The sequence below is a fragment of the Lacerta agilis genome, chromosome 3 (genome assembly GCF_009819535.1).
Source record: "Lacerta agilis isolate rLacAgi1 chromosome 3, rLacAgi1.pri, whole genome shotgun sequence".
In the NCBI taxonomy this organism is placed as follows: domain Eukaryota; kingdom Metazoa; phylum Chordata; class Lepidosauria; order Squamata; family Lacertidae; genus Lacerta; species Lacerta agilis.
The window spans coordinates 116774735-116790802 of record NC_046314.1 but is presented as its reverse complement, the minus strand read 5'-3'; the positions used below and the strand labels follow the sequence as shown (position 1 = coordinate 116790802).

The 16068-nt window shown below is 48.1% G+C and overlaps 1 protein-coding gene across 1 annotated transcript in view; it reads right to left on the bottom strand.

The window, feature by feature from the left end:
- Positions 1-2453: 2453 nt before the first annotated feature.
- SELENOI (selenoprotein I) overlaps positions 2454-16068 on the bottom strand; it is a 59024-nt gene continuing 45409 nt past the window's right edge. The window contains exons 7-10 of the mRNA XM_033145235.1: positions 14172-14220; positions 12490-12670; positions 4167-4349; positions 2454-2638 (exon numbers count right to left, since the gene is read on the bottom strand). Coding sequence (XP_033001126.1) covers positions 2498-2638; positions 4167-4349; positions 12490-12670; positions 14172-14220 — 554 coding nt within the window. The 3' untranslated portion in view covers positions 2454-2497. The remainder of the gene's footprint in view (positions 2639-4166; positions 4350-12489; positions 12671-14171; positions 14221-16068) is intronic.

Here is a 16068-nt window from a genome sequence, read left to right as displayed (position 1 = left end):
CCTGATGCCACCAACACCCGAGACAGAAATAATAATTTTTAAATGGTGCTTCAAACAATAAAGACGACGAAAGCAGCAATTAAACCCGTTCCCCGGTTTCTGCAGCTGAAGATGCTGCGCTGCACTCCCTTTAGCTTGGACAACTACTTTCCCAACCTTCTGCTTAAGACAGCCGACCTCTTCCTCAACTTGAGGCAAATCTTCTTAAGGCACCGGGTTCCTTATCAAGAAGCCTAGAGAGGTGAGGGAAGCAGAACCAGAAAGAAGCCTGTCTTAGGAAAGCCAGAAAGTGAACACCTTTCGTCCACCTTTTGTCCACTCAGTGCTGGCCTGGCCCCCTTGGAGCACGGACGATGTTTCCAAGGCAGGACTTCGAGGAATGATTTAGTGAATGGTTTGTCACAGGCATGCCTAGGACGCACACACACACACACCCCGACTTCCCTTCAAAAAGCCGTCATCTCGTCTTACGCCATCAGGGCCTGTGCAATTTTGCCGCCGGTTACTGTCAATTTGAGAACCCCTGCTTCCAAAGCAAAGAGAGAAAGTAAAGAGGAACACATGTTCTCACAATGATTCATTTGTCAAACACACACACACACACACACACACAAGCAATAAAGGAGACCCTCCCTCTGACTCAGCCGCCTCCAGAATTGGAAGCCGGCCCTGCGGTGGGTCTAACTCAGTGCACCGTTTCTTGATAAATGATCAACTGATTGCTGCGTTGCATTTCGGCTGTGATAGCGTCAAGTATTCAAAGCACGTCTCCATTCCTCTGTACACCCAACTTTTTCTGTGCAAAATCATGTAATTAAAAAAAAAAACAAAAAAGCGAGCGAGAGAAAAAGTCTCCCCAATCCCCACCTCTGGTTCACCTTTTACAGCCATGAAAACGTTCACCAAACAAGCGAAGAAGAAGCATGAATGAGAACCTGTTTCTGTTTCATCATCCATGCCCAGAGGCCAGTGCTCTTTCCTGCTGCATCGCTAAGAAGGGTCAGAACAAGCCCTTCCCTTGCTCATTAACACACAAAAAGAAATAAAAAGGCAGTTAAAGTCAGGTGTGAGAAGGAAACAGAAAAGAAAAGAATCTATTTGCAAGGAGCGGAGGCAGGAAAGAGCTAAGAACTGGCCCCTGGATTTTCACATTGCTTGTTGACATAATGATTTAAGCTTACAAAAAGAAATGTTAAAGAGTCATACCACAATTCCCATTCTCTCCCTCCCTTCCCAGAGTGGAATGTGTCATCCACAAGAGGTGGCCGCCCCCTCTCATTTTAGGACCAGAAGCCATAAGCAGCCCCTGCCCTCAGAATCATGGAGGAACATCCTTCGCTGTGCTCTGGTTTCTTCCGGGTGCCACCGTTCCAAGAAAGTTGGGTTTAGGCTGCACCCTTCATACCAGGACGCACAGGCGTACCCACCCACCCCAAACGCAAATACGAGGCTTGATCACGAAATTAAACAGAAGAAGCGAGGGAGAAGCAGCGCTGACTTCGCCACCAGACAGTTTGAGCAGGGTTAGGGTGGCTGAACACAACATTTCCAATTGGAGAACAAACACAGAGGAAAGCCACCTTCATCTACCAGAGCTGGGCATGGGGGCAAGCACCGAGCTCCGTTGCCGTTTCGACGAAAGGAGACCTGGATTATTTCCTGTAGAGGCAAGCAGAGCTGCTCGGAATGGACCCGCAGGCACGAGTTATACGCCTGACAAAAACAGTTCTTGGAAACGGCCGATCTCCGTCCCCCACCCCGACAGCGAGCGCAAAGCTTATCCCACAGAAGAGTGCTGCTTGCCGCAACGTAATCGGAAACGCGAAGGAGGGTCGCAGCTTTGCTCTCCGGAGCAGTTTGGACAGGCTCCTCCTCCTCCTCCCATAGCATGTTGAGTGGAGACAGCATCTGCCTGGTTCAACATCTGGTTTGGCCATGTGGAAGCCACAAGGGGGGGGGGGATGGAGGGGGGGGAGGAGAGGAGGAAGTGAACGAGGGATAATATAACCGACATATAATAGTCATGTTTTCACTGTGTGATTACCGCCACCAAGGCCCCTTACTTAAAGCAGCTGATTCGTTCTAGCCACACACACAAAAAAACCTCTTGCGTGGCTGGGTCCACCAAGAGCCAGCCACGTGGTCCTCCGTTTGCCTGCAGGGGGTGGTTTCGCAGGCCACGTTGTCCTCAGCGTAACCTGCAGGTGTTTTGTGGCCCCCATGTGGCTTCAGAGACGCCCCTGGTGCCCCTGCCTGCGGTTTTTTTGGTGTCTCCCTCAAGAGTTCTGGGTGGCATGGAGCCATGCTTGGTCTGGAGGCATCATGCTGGTTCGGCACCTGCTGGCGGTGCTTCAGTCCCCCCCCTCCCCGCCCCAGCCACCTGCGCATCCGCGGGAGAAGGGGGAGAGGCGGGGCAAGAAGGGTCTGCAAGGCTGCCAGGCCTCGTTGCCAGCCAAAGTGGGTCAGGTTCAGTTCCGTGGTGATGGCCGAGGTGTATTTACACGGGCGGCTGTGTTCGCAGAGCCCCTGCAGGCGGTGGGCCGACTTTCTTCTCTGCCGCCTCCACGTCTAGTCAATCGGAGCTGGGCTTTCGTAGCGAGAAGGGGCGGATGTTGAAGTGCTTGCTCAGCTGGCTCACCTGGGAGGGGGAGAAAGCAGAGGTAGAGAGAACGGGCAAGGTTGGGGGGGGGGTCGCAGGAAGGCAGACTCCTGACCGTGGCACCATCCTTCCTTCTCCTCTGCCTGCCTTCGAGTTCTACATAGAGCACTCCTTCTGCAGGACACCTCCACTTACCCCTCTGCTCTGCCCACCAATTTTCCCTGTATCTTTCCCCTCACCTGCTCTGCTCCTGGGCAGAAAGACGGGGAAGCAGCACCTCAGCTGTGATTCCTGCCTTGCAGGGGGCTGGACTAGATGGCCCTTGGGGGTCCCTTCCGGCCATACAGTTCTAGGACTGCCCCAGAGCATCATCCTTCCTCTCCCTTTTCCCTCCTAGGGGCAGATTCTAGCTAATATGAAAGCGATGGATTCGGATTGGTTTGCCCAGAACTACATGGGCAGGAAGTCGAAGGTCAGGGGCCGATGTTGGCCGTTTCGCTGTGAGTGTGTGGCCTCCCCCTTTGCCTTGCCTGAAAATGGAAGGGGCGTAGGGCAGAGGCAACATCGTTGAGGAGGAGAAAATGGTTGGAGCTGGGTCAGGGGCTCCCAAACCTTTCCCCAAGGACCACTTGAAAAGTGCCAAGAACATAGAACGTGAGAAGAGGCTGCTGGATCAGGCCCACGGCCCGTTCTAACACTTCTATGACCTTCTCTCCCTCTTGCTCAACAGCTAAGAAGAAGGGATAAGATAGCAAGCAGAAGTTAATATGTTATAAACCAGAAGGGGAAATTGGGGGATGTTGGGGGAGGAGGGGGTAATCGGGAATTTATTTTGTGACAACAGGTGACACTCGGAAAATTAGAATATCGTGGAAAGGTTCATTTCTTTCAGTAATTCAACTTAAAAGGTGAAACTATTATATGAGATAGACTCATGACATGCAAAGCGAGATATGTCAAGTCTTTATTTGTTATAATTGTGATGATTATTGCGTACAGCTGATGAGGAACCCCAAATTAACAATCTCAACTTTGGGGTTTTCGTCAGCTGCGCGCCATAATCATCACAATTATAACAAGCAAAGGCTTGACATATCTCGCTTTGCATGTCATTGTCATGAGTCTATCTCATATATTAAACTCCAGTAGCTAATGAAAACAATTGCTTACATAAACGAACTTTTCCACAATATTCTAATTTTTAGAGTTTCACCTGTATATTGTCAGATGTGATTATGTTAAAAATGTAAAACCCAATAAAAAAAATTTAAAAGAAAAAAAAAGATGGGTTGGCCCACAGGTGAGCCACCCAGGGTCTGCTGCGGCAGAAACGAGGCTCTGGTGGCATTTTGACCTGCCTGCCAAACCACCGTGGGTCCTTTGTCAAGGCTCAGGGGAAGGGCTGCAGCAGCAGATGAGGCCAGCCCCCAGCTCAGCTTGCCTCAGAGACTCGGCTGCCGCAAGAGCAAGCCTAAGGTGAGCCCAGGCCACTGAGAAGAGATGGGAGGCTTGGGCTGGGCTCTGCGGCGAACAGCAGCGGGCAAGGGTGGCGCTGAGGATCACTTACCACGCCGACTCCGTAATGGATGTGCGCCACGGTGATGAAGGTGGTGAGCAGGTAGAGGAGGAAGGTTTCGCTCTCCGGCAAGGCGCCCGTCAGCACCACGAAGAGGACCAGGGCCAGCGGGAAGAGCATCCAGTTGAGAGGCTGGCAGCGGGTGCTGCTCATCTGGCAGACGATCAGGCGGCACTGGGAGGAGAGGAGGAGGAACAGCCGGTAAGGGAGGGCCAGGATGGGAGGAGAGGTCCACCCAGCAGCTGCCTGCCCTCCAAGGCAGGGGGGCACTGTTCCACCAACAGCCGCTCCAGTCCATCCAGGGCCATTTCCTGGAGCACCACGGAGGGTGCCGCTCTAGAACGTCACTGCTCCAGAGGCGCCGCTCTAGGGCTGCTGGCAGAACTCTACTGCTGCAGCGTGGACGGATCCTCTGTAACAGAGACTCAGTCCCACACGTGGGCAGGAATCCAAGGGAAACGCCGGAGGGCAGGCAGCCCAAAACACAAACACCTCTTGGCGCGGAGATGCTTTCTGCACAAGCAAACCCACATAGTTGTCAAGGGGACTCTGGGACCCCCCCCCCCGGCTTTGTGGCTCTCCTCCTTGCCCCTTGAGCAAACTCCCCAGTTCAGGTAACCTGAAAAGTTAGAGTTACAGGTGGGTAGCCGTGTTGGTCTGCCATAGTCGAAACAAAATAGGAAATTCTTTCCAGTAGCACCTTAGAGACCAACTGAGTTTGTTCTTGGTATGAGCTTTCGTGTGCATGAAGAAGTGTGCAACCATGTGTTAGTATTTCACCCCCTCCCTTTGTGAGAATCGTGTGACTTATGGTCTGAGAGAAGGGGGAGGGAACTGAGTCTTTGATCTCCTAATTAACTTCTCTGTGTCAGACAGAATGTGACCTTCACTGTGTGTGTTAGACAGGGTTCGTTCTGTAGATAAGATGTGTGGAAGAAAACCTAGCCACACAGGCTGTATAGTTATGTATATATTGTAGCTTGTAGAAAAATAAAGAAGAACTGTTTCAAGTTAAAATAGCCAGCGCTTTATTCGACCTCTGAGGAAGTGAGGGTGCTCATGACAGACAGTCTTGAGTCCAGATATTTATGATTGAGCTGTAGGTGTTCCAGTCTTATCGCCTGGCCCAGTCGGGGCACGAAGTGGGGCACAAGACCTGGATAGATCCTGGCTTAAATCAACATATGGTAGCAGAGGCGGATGGCTTCGTTCCTCCTATGGTGGCAAGCGGCTGGTTGGCGTTCCTCCTGTGTTGCAGAGCGGCTGGTTTTCGTTCCTCTGCAGATGAAGGCGGACGGTTTGCTGTTTGGCTGCTGAGAGCTGCTGCTGTGTTTGGTGAGACAGTTCGGCTGCTTCATTTCGGAGCTGTTTTCAAGCTACAGAATTGATTTACAATGGTATGCTGTTTAGCTGCCAGAACAGATAGCAGAGACGCTTTTCCAGATTCCTGCTAATTGCGCTGAGTTTGGGGGAGTGAAGTTAAAGGGAGTTAAGGCTTATTTTGTTGTATGAAGAAGTGGTGTTTGCTACAGTTAAAAACGCAAGCATGTCTTCTGCACAGTTTGGCCAGATATCTCTCTCTTTTCCTCCTCTTACGCCAGAGACGTACCCTACCTGGCAAGTTAGAATGAAAGCGCTTTTACAAAGGGAAAGGCTTTTCCATACCATTGAGGATGATCCCCCACAGCAAGATGACGATGATTGGGATGCCTGGCATGAAGCTGATCAAAGAGCCAGAGGGACTATTGTTCTGGGCGTTTGTGATACCCTGTTGGTTAGTTTAGAAGATGCTGAAACGGCAAGAGCTGTTTGGGACAAACTTCGTAATTTGCATCTTAGGCAGGGAGCAGGGAGCAGTATTCTTTTTTTCAAGAAATTGTGTAGACTGGAGTTGCAGAAAGATGGCGATTTGCCCAGCCATCTGTCCCAATTACAACGCCTTAGACAAGACCTCATCCAAAGAGACTTGACTTTTTCTGATGCTGTTTTCTCCATGCTAATGATTAATAGCCTGGATGAGTCGTATGATGCTATTGCTTCTCAGTTATCAGCATTGCCTAATGATCGTTTAACACCGGATCATGTATCTAGTGTGCTCTTAAATGAGTTTGACCGCAGACAAACTGTTAAAGAAAGCCGGGGCAAAGCTGCTGAAAATATTTCTAAGACTTCAGCAGGAGAAAGTGAAACTACTGCAAAGGCACTGAAGTCAGTACGTTGCTATGGCTGCGGAGAGCTAGGTCATTATCGGAGTAATTGCAAGAAAGCTTCAAAGAAGAAGGGCAACTTCAAAGGTGGTGGAGGACAACGCAGACCTCAAGGGCCAGCTGCACAAAAGGCTTTGATCTCTCGTTGTACTGATAAGGATGCATACTCTGTTTTTGTTGTAGATTCTGGGGCGACGCGCCATGTATCTAACGACAGGAGTATTTTCATTAATTTGCAGAGGCAAGAAGGCCGAATTCAACAGGCCGATGGGTCAGAGATAAAGTCTCCTGGCCAAGGAACGATTTCTCTGCAGAATCTTAATGCAACAGTTAAGAATGTTATGTATGCACCTCATTTGCAGGACAATTTGCTGAGTGTTTCTCAACTTACTTCTCAAGGTCTCAAGCTGGTGTTCACAAAGTCCCGATGTGACATTATTAGAGACAACAAACTCATTCTTTATGCCAAATGTGTTAATGGTTTATATGTATTGCCTTTTGTTACAGGTGCAACAGCTGGTACAGCTAAGAAAACTAAACAGGCCCACTGCAACATATCAATTGATAAGAATGAGAAGTTGCATAACCATTGTATTCATGATTATCATCGCTTGTTTGGCCATCTTCATTTTCAGGCTTTAACAAAAATGCAAGATTTGGTTGATGGTATGAAGGTTAAGAAGTGTCCTTACCACATGAAATGTATCTCTTGTGCAGAGAACAAAATCAAACAGGCCTCCAAAGGTGCAGAATCAGGAAGGGAGGTTACAAAACCTTATGAAGTAATTCATGCTGATTTGGTGGGACCTCTAGCGCCCTCTAGAGGAAATTCACGGTATTTTCTAGTTCTGATTGATTCATTTTCCAGATATGTCTGGGTTTATGTGTTGCAAAAGAAATCAGAGGCTTTTCAGAGATTTAAGCAATTCTGTGCATGGCTTAAGAATGTGCACAATGAACATGTACGCTGTTTTTTTACTGACCGAGGTGGTGAGTTTTGTTCAGAAGAATTTGAAAGTTTCCTCTCTGAACAGGGAATTGAACACTTGACCGCCACACCCAGGTCACCATGGCAAAATGGCCTGTGTGAGAGAATGAACCAAACGTTGCAACAAGGGATAAGAACTCTGTTGCATGATTCAGGCCTCTTTAACCTTTTTTGGGGGGAAGCTCTGTCTTGCTTCACTTATGTCTATAACAGGAGATTTCACTCAAGTATTAAGAGTACTCCGTATGAGATGCTGTTTCAGAAGAAACCATTTGTAAAACATTTGAAAATTTTTGGTTCAGAAGTCTGGGTACACACTGTGAAAAATGACAAATTGAGTAAGTGTGGTCAACATGGTATCTTTCTAGGATATGAGAAAGGTTCTTATCGTGTTCTGATGACAGACACAAAAGCAATAAGGTTGACCAGGAGCATAGACTGCAATCCCAAATGGGACACAGTTGGTATTTTCCAATGTTACCCACTGTCTGATGATGGAAATGTAAAACCAAAACCAGAAAAGAAAAAGGTTAAGTCTGATGATGCTGATTCTAGTGATGGTGGAGAGTCTGATCCAGATACAGACCTTCACAGTGCCCAAGCCTCAGTTAAAGATGAGCCAGAGGCTGGTGCAGATGAACAACCTTTGTTCACAATAGATCCTCATTCTCCTAAAGAGGAAGTAGATCCAGATGATCAGGAGACTGTAAGAAGGTCCGAAAGAACCACCAAGGGAAAACCACCAAAGCGTTTTTCTATTGAGTTTGCCAAAACTGCTGTTACTGCCAGTAATTCAGATTCTGTGTTTGAACCAACCAGTTACAAAGAGGTTCAAAACATGTCAGCCAAAGACGCAGAACCTTGGCTTAATGCTATGAAATCTGAATTGAATTCCCTCAAGCAGAATGAAACGTGGGAATTGGTTCCACAAGAACCAGGCATGAAATTGGTAGATAGCAGGTGGATTTTCAAAGCTAAAACTGACAAACATGGTAAAGTGGTCAGACACAAAGCTAGACTAGTAGCTCGTGGTTTTTCTCAAATTCCTAATCAAGACTACCACGAGACATATTCACCAACAGTTAGGTTTGAAAGTGTCAGACTGTTGATGAAACTTGCTGCTGAGGAAGGCATGACAATTTCACACCACGATGTGAATACCGCATTTTTATACGGTGTTCTAGATGAAAACATTTATATGCAACCACCAGATGGTGTACAAGTAAAGCAAGGAATGGTGTGCAAGTTAAAAAAGTCTTTGTACGGCCTCAAACAAAGTTCTCGCTGTTGGTATACCAAACTTACTGAAATACTGTTTTCCTTAGGTTTTGAACAAGGAAAGGCCGATTCCTGTGTTTTTGTAAAAGAGCACAAGCAACAGAAGTTGTATTGCATCTTTTATGTTGACGATCTCTTATTCTTTTGGAAAAATGTAAATATTTACAAAGACACACTCACGAAGTTGCAGAAACATTTTGATATGAAAGATCTGGGAGATGTGACTAATTACTTGTCATTAGAAGTTGAAAGAAATGACAAAGGTGATGTTCTGTTACACCAGACATGCAAAATTAATGATTTGGTCCAGAAATTGAGACTCACTGAGTCAAATGCAGTGGACACTCCCATGGTCACAGGGTACCAACATGACACAACTGCTACAATGTTTCCTGATGTCACATTGTTTCGGAGCATATTGGGCAAGCTAAGTTTCATAGCTAGATGTACCAGGCCTGATATTGCCATTAGTGTAAATCTGCTCAGCAGATATTCAAACAATCCCACAGTGCAAGACTTTAAAGCGCTCAAACGCATTGTGAACTACCTTAAAGGTACTAGGCACTATCGCTTGCGTCTTTCTAGCCAGAAGTCAGGTGGTCTAGAAATTTACACGGATGCCAGTTTTGGAAGTGACGCAGTTGATGGAAAAAGCACTTCAGGTATCTGTTATATGTACAACCAATGTGTTTTTGATTGGGCATGTAAAAAGCAAGCGACTGTAAGTTTGAGTTCATGCGAAGCAGAGCTCAATGCATTAACTCACTCACTTATGGATATTGAGTGGTTACTGCAGCTATGCCAAGACATTAGACTGAAAGTTACTTGTCCAGTTAATGTATACCAGGACAGTAAATCTTGCATAGCACTGATACATTCTGAAGGTTGCAAGCAAAGAACAAAGCATTTGCAGATAAAATTACAACGCGCCAGAGAATGTATTCAGAAAAATGTTGTGAAGGTTTCATATGTACCAGGGAAGGAAATTCCTGCTGATGTGTTGACTAAGGCTGTAAACAAAGAACAACTTGGTATATATGTTAAACAGTTACAGTTATGTTAGATTCTCCCAAACCTCGGGATGAAATGGGGGAGTATGTTAGTATTTCACCCCCTCCCTTTGTGAGAATCGTGTGACTTATGGTCTGAGAGAAGGGGGAGGGAACTGAGTCTTTGATCTCCTAATTAACTTCTCTGTGTCAGACAGAATGTGACCTTCACTGTGTGTGTTAGACAGGGTTCGTTCTGTAGATAAGATGTGTGGAAGAAAACCTAGCCACACAGGCTGTATAGTTATGTATATATTGTAGCTTGTAGAAAAATAAAGAAGAACTGTTTCAAGTTAAAATAGCCAGCGCTTTATTCGACCTCTGAGGAAGTGAGGGTGCTCATGACAGACAGTCTTGAGTCCAGATATTTATGATTGAGCTGTAGGTGTTCCAGTCTTATCGCCTGGCCCAGTCGGGGCACGAAGTGGGGCACAAGACCTGGATAGATCCTGGCTTAAATCAACACCATGCACACGAAAGTTCATACCAAGAACAAACTCAGTTGGTCTCTAAGGTGCTACTGGAAAGAATTTCCTATTTTGTTTCTGAAAAGTTAGACCAGGGATAGGGAAGCTTTTTCCTAAAAAAAAAAAAAAGAGGGGCTGGCTTTTCCTAAAAAGCTTCTTCCTTAAAAAGATTCACATATTTATTGGCAAAGGGTGTTTAAGGAGATAACAGAAATCACTGGGTTAGCATGATTATCAATTTACGGCGGGGTGGAAAGTTTGCAGGCTTGCTCACAAATTTATTGACATCCGCACAAGTCATTATAGCTAGGAAGTGGAAGGGGCAAGGGGAATATAGAATGGAAGAATGGAATAAAGAGGTGTGGGATATAGCTATTGATGATAAATAAACATGTGCCGTTAAGGTAAAATGGGGAACATGCAGGAGAAATGGTTTTGAGGAGATATGGAAGGTGTTTGTAGAATTTGCACTGTTAAAACGGAAAAGGGGTCAAACCATCGCAAGAGGTGTTGAAATTTTGGGAGGTTGGATAGTTACAATGGAATGGTCTCGGTGGTGGGGTGCACATGTTTATTCGTATTTATTTATGGTTATTACTTTGTCAAAAAAATAAAAATAGTATTTTTTTTTAAAAAAAAGATTCACAGTAGTTCCGTCAGCAGAGTATGGGACTCTTAATCTCAGGGTGGTGGGTTCAAGCCCCACGTTGCACAAAAATATTCCTGCATTGGGGGGGGGGGTTAGTCTAGATGACACTCATGGTCCCTTCCAACTCGACAGTTCTATGATTCTATGTTCCTATGATCCTCAGCAGACGGCCTTCCAGGGGCCATTGTACCACATGACTCTTATTTATGTATTTCATAAAAATTTAGACACTGTTTGATTGGGGGGGGAATAGACCTCAAAGTGGTTGGTTTACCAAAAGATAGACCAATAAAATCAAGGAAGGGCAGGGGAGAATACAACAATGCTTTAAAACAAAAACAAAAAAGTTAAACTACTGAAACAGATTAAAATTCACATCAACCTGCCTAACATCCAGGTAAGGTAAAGGTAAAGGGACCCCTGACTGTTAGATCCAGTCGCGGTCGACTCTGGGGTTGCAGCTCTCATCTCGCTTTACTGGCTCAGGGAACCAGTGTACAGCTTCTGGGTCATGTGGCCAGCATGACTAAGCCGCTTCTGGCAAACCAGAGCACGGAAAACACTGTTTACCTTCCCGTCGGAGCGGTACCCATTTATCTACTTTGATGTGCTTTCGAACTGCTAGTTGGGCAGGAGCTGGGACTGAGCAATGAGAGCTCACCCCATTGCGGGGATTCGAACCGCCGACCTTCTGATTGGCAAGCCCTAGGCTCAGTGGTTTAACCCACAGCGCCATCTGCATCCCATCATCCAGGTAGGCTTGTCTAAAGAAGAATATTTTTAGCAGGTGCCGAAAAGTACAGTGAAGGCGCTGCTTGATATCAACGTTTCCGAGCACAATTCAAAGTGTTGGCGCTGACCTTTAAAGCCCTAGATGGCCTCGGTCCTGTATACCTGAAGGAGCGTCTTCACCCCCATCATTCAGCCCGGACACTGAGGTCCAGCACTGAGGATCTTCTGTCGGTTCCCTCACTGCGAGAAACTAAGCTACAGGGAACCAGGCAGAGGGCCTTCTCGGTAGTGGCGCCCGCCCTGTGGAACACCCTCCCATCACAGGTCAAGGAGATAAACAACTACCTGACATTCAGAAAAAAAACATGAAGGCAGCCCTTTTCAGGGAAGTTTTTAATGTGTGATATTTTTGTATCTGATTTTTGTTGGAAGTCGCCCAGAGTGGCTGGGGAAATCCAGCCAGATGGGCAGGGTACAAATAATAAATATTATTATTATTATTATTATTATTATTATTATTATTATTATTATTATTATTATTATTATCAACCGCCAGGGAGTTCCCAAGGGTGGGTGCTGCCCTCCTCAATGCAGTGCGGGTCTCGTGTTGCGCCTCTAGCAGCACCCATTCCATTGATCAAAGCGGTGGCACATGCAGGGCAAAGCGGTCCCCTGGGTGAACGCTTGCGCAAGGAAGTTAGAGTCCAGCCACATGGAAGCCAGAGGTTTCGACATGCGCATCTCGCCACCGGAGGAACTGATTACAGCTCAAGGACGTAAGGGGAAGCCGGGGGGAAATGCTGGAGGAGGGTTGTGGAGCGTGGCCAAGGGAGATTGCTGAGGGCCAGGTAAAGAGGGCTGGAGGGCCACACCCAGGGTTCCCCACCCCTGAGGCAAAGCGGCTTTGCTCCTGCGCACGGGTCTTTGCAGCAGGAGGAACTTACGGAAATGTTGGCGAAGGCCGTGCCGACCATGAAGTAGAAGAGGCGGGGCTGGGTCTCCAGGATCTGCGTCGGCGAGTGGAAGATCCAAACGGTGCAGAGGACGAAGAGCAGGACCGGCGAGAGGAAGGGCAGCATCGCCTCGTAGAAGGAGTGGTGCTTCAGGGAGTTGCTTCTGTAGGCTCTGAAAGGCGGGAGAGGCGTCAGCAAGCTCACCCCACACTAGCAAGAAAGAGGTCGCCTGCAGGAGCGTTGCTGGTCAAGAACTGGTGAGGCTCGCTTGACAACAAAAACCCGAGCCTTTAGTGTCACCCGCCCAGTCCTGTGGAACTCTCTGCCACTGGGGACTGAGCAGGCGCCTTCTGTGCCAATTTTTAAACATCTGCTGAAAACTTTTCTATTCTGCCAGGCAATTACAAATGCATCCTTCCGCAATGGTTAACTGATGTCCGTTTTTTAACTTTATACGGTACCGCTTTGATATTTTAAAATGACACAGCGGTATACGAGATTTTTCATAAATAAAATTTTCAAAAAAGGGGCCGGGGTCCCGAAGGGCAGCTAGAAGCACCATCAGACTAGCCCTGAAGGAGGCAGAACCTGATATAGTTCTTCCAACGGGGTCTCATCTGCAAGGCTGCAGTGTGGCCAGCAAAAGGAAGATTGGGAATGAGAAGCAGAGCCCCCTCCATCGGGAGCAGGCCAGCCCCATCAGGCCTCCTCCCCCTGAAAAGTCACCTGGGGGCAGCCAATGCCTCAGTGGGAGAGACAGAAAAGAGGCAGGGATCGTTCCACCAGGTCCAGTTCCTTCACTGAACTGGGCCAGCTGGTCATTAGAGGAACAACTATTTAGAATTCGGTGCCTGCGTCTTCATTTTCCTCTTCCCTCCCTGTCCCTTTCTCCTTGCGTGTCGTGGGTTTTTTGGGGAGGGCATTATAAATCTGCGAGACGGTCTCGTTTTGATAGTACATAAGCCACCCTGAGAGCTGGACCATAAAGAAGGCTGATCGCTGAAGAATGGATGCTTTTGAATTATGGCGCTGGAGGAGACTCTTGAGAGTCCCATGGACTGCAAGAAGATCAAACCTATCCATTCTCAAAGAAATCATCCCTGAGTGCTCACTGGAAGGACAGATCCTGAAGCTGAGGCTCCAGTACTTTGGCCACCTCATGAGAAGAGAAGACTCCCTGGGAAAGACCCTGATGTTGGGAAAGATGGAGGGCACAAGGAGAAGGGGACGACAGAGGATGAGATGGTTGGACAGTGTTCTCGAAGCTACTGGCATGAGTTTGGCCAAACTGTGAGAGGCAGTGGAAGACAGGAGTGCCTGGCGTGCTCTGGTCCATGGGGTCACCAAGAGTCAGACACGACTGAACGACAGAATGACAACAACAACAAGCCACTCTGTGAACCTTCCTGGCTGAAAAGCGGGGCACAAAATGTTCAAAATAAATAAAATAAAGTACACATAGGAGGCCAGGCTTTGTCCAAGAGGCCTGGCCTAGCTGGCTCAGAGAAAGGGGCCAGTCAATAGTCTCAAAAGCAAAGGCTTGCCCCAGCATCACCCGTGCCCACTTTTTGCTTTCCCAAAACTCTCCCTGCTGGGGGAGACACTGACACCCCAGCAGAACCGGGGCAGCCAAGCGCATGGGGCACTGACAACCGAGCGCAGACAGGACTTACTTGTAGTAGTTCAGGAGGCTCATGGGGAGCGTCACAGTGAGCGCGCAGCCTAAGGGAGAGAGAGGAGGGCCAGGTTACGACTCAGAGCATGCGTTTCCCTTCACACAGACGTCACCACACAGCAAAGTCTGTTCCACAACCCTCACTTGGATTTGTAAGAGCCACTTGAGGCAGGGGAACGCGAGTGTCTCCGAAAAGGGGAGAGTAGCTGCTGGTGAAAAAGGAAGCTTTTTCTGGGCTGGTGGGGTGTCTCGGCAGCTTCACATCCTGCACTGCTGGCCATTTTTATCATTCATGGAAGAATGCAATTGCCTCGTTCTGTTCTGTTAATACTCAGCATGTTGGGCATTCACCAGGACCACCATGCAGTGCCGAGTTTCCTTGAGGACCCAAAGGCAGGCTATAAAAGGAAATACAGTGGAACCTCGGTTCTCAAACCGCTCCGTTCTCCAATGTTTCGGCTCCTGAACGTCAAAAACCCAGAAGTAAGTGCTCCGGTTTTTGAACATTCCTTGGAACCCGAACGTCCGACGCAGCTTCCGATCTGCAAAAAGCCTAGCTGCCAGCCAGCCGGAAGCCGCGACTCAGAATTCGACCGTTTTGGAAGTCGAACGTCTTTCCGGAAAGGATTGTGTTCGACTTCCGAGGTTCCACTGTTCTGCACATTGTGACTGTTTGGGTTTCATTTTTTTAAAACATCAATACAGCAACACCCCCCCCCCAAAGCTGAATCAGGGCAACAGCTTAGAAATACTGTGGATTCCTGAGGTCAGCAAAGGGGGGCAGGAGGAGAGACACGTTAATAAGAGCTCTGCCTATTCAGGCCAAAAGGCCTTTGTCTACCCCAGCATCCTCCATCCCAGGGATGGGGGACTTTTTTGGCCCAGCAGAGCCCAGCAGGTATTTATCTCCCTTCACTCCCCCAGGGGCCAACTTTGACGGGTGGGAGGGACCTCACACACCCCAGTCATCTGACACCATACTCATCTCAGCTGACTGACAGGTGGGTGGTTCCACTGACTTGCCAAAGTTGGAGAGCAGGGGAGAGGGAAGATAGTGCTGCAACAGGATTGAGCAACCCAGACAACCTGGTCCGGTCCAGATGTTTTAGACTACAGCTGCCCCCTGCCCCACCCAGCTGTATCTGGAGCACATCTGTCTGGCTTCAAGCCCAGTCATGGTAATGCCAAAGTATTACGGCCTGAATGATCTTGGGCCACACATTTCTGAAGCAGCTCTCGTGTGTACCAGTTTCGGTACTGAGATCAGAGGAGAAAGCCCTGCCACTGCCCTAGGGAGTCTCTGGGGCAGCTGCTTTCTCAGACAGAGCCTTCTCTGCTGTGGCTGCTGAACAGTGCAACATCCCTCCCTATAGAGGTCTGCCTGGGCCGGACACTTTGCACATTTCACCAGGTACTTCCATTATACTCGTCTTAACTCTGGGCCTTCACAGGTGAAGTGTGGATTTTTAGCTCCCAACCCTGTAAATATATCTGTTGAATGCTTTTATCATTGCGTTCTACCTTTGAAGGTGACCCGGAAACTGCAACTAATCCAGAATGCGGCAGCAAGACTGGTGACTGGAAGCGGCTGCCGGGACCATATAACACCTGAAAGACCTACATTGCCTCCCAGTACGTTTCCGAGCACAATTCAAAGTGTTGGTGCTGACCTTGAAAGCCCTAAATGGCCTCGGCTCAGTATACCTGAAGGAGCGTCTCCACCTCCATCATTCTGAGGTCCAGTGCCGAGGGCCTTCTGGCGGTTCCCTCGCTGCAAGAAGTGAAGCTAGAGGGAACCAGGCAGAGGGCATTCTCGGTAGTGGCGTCCTCCCCGTGGAACGCCCTCCCATTAGATGTCAACCTCTTTAAGATAAATAAGGACTCTAACACTATAT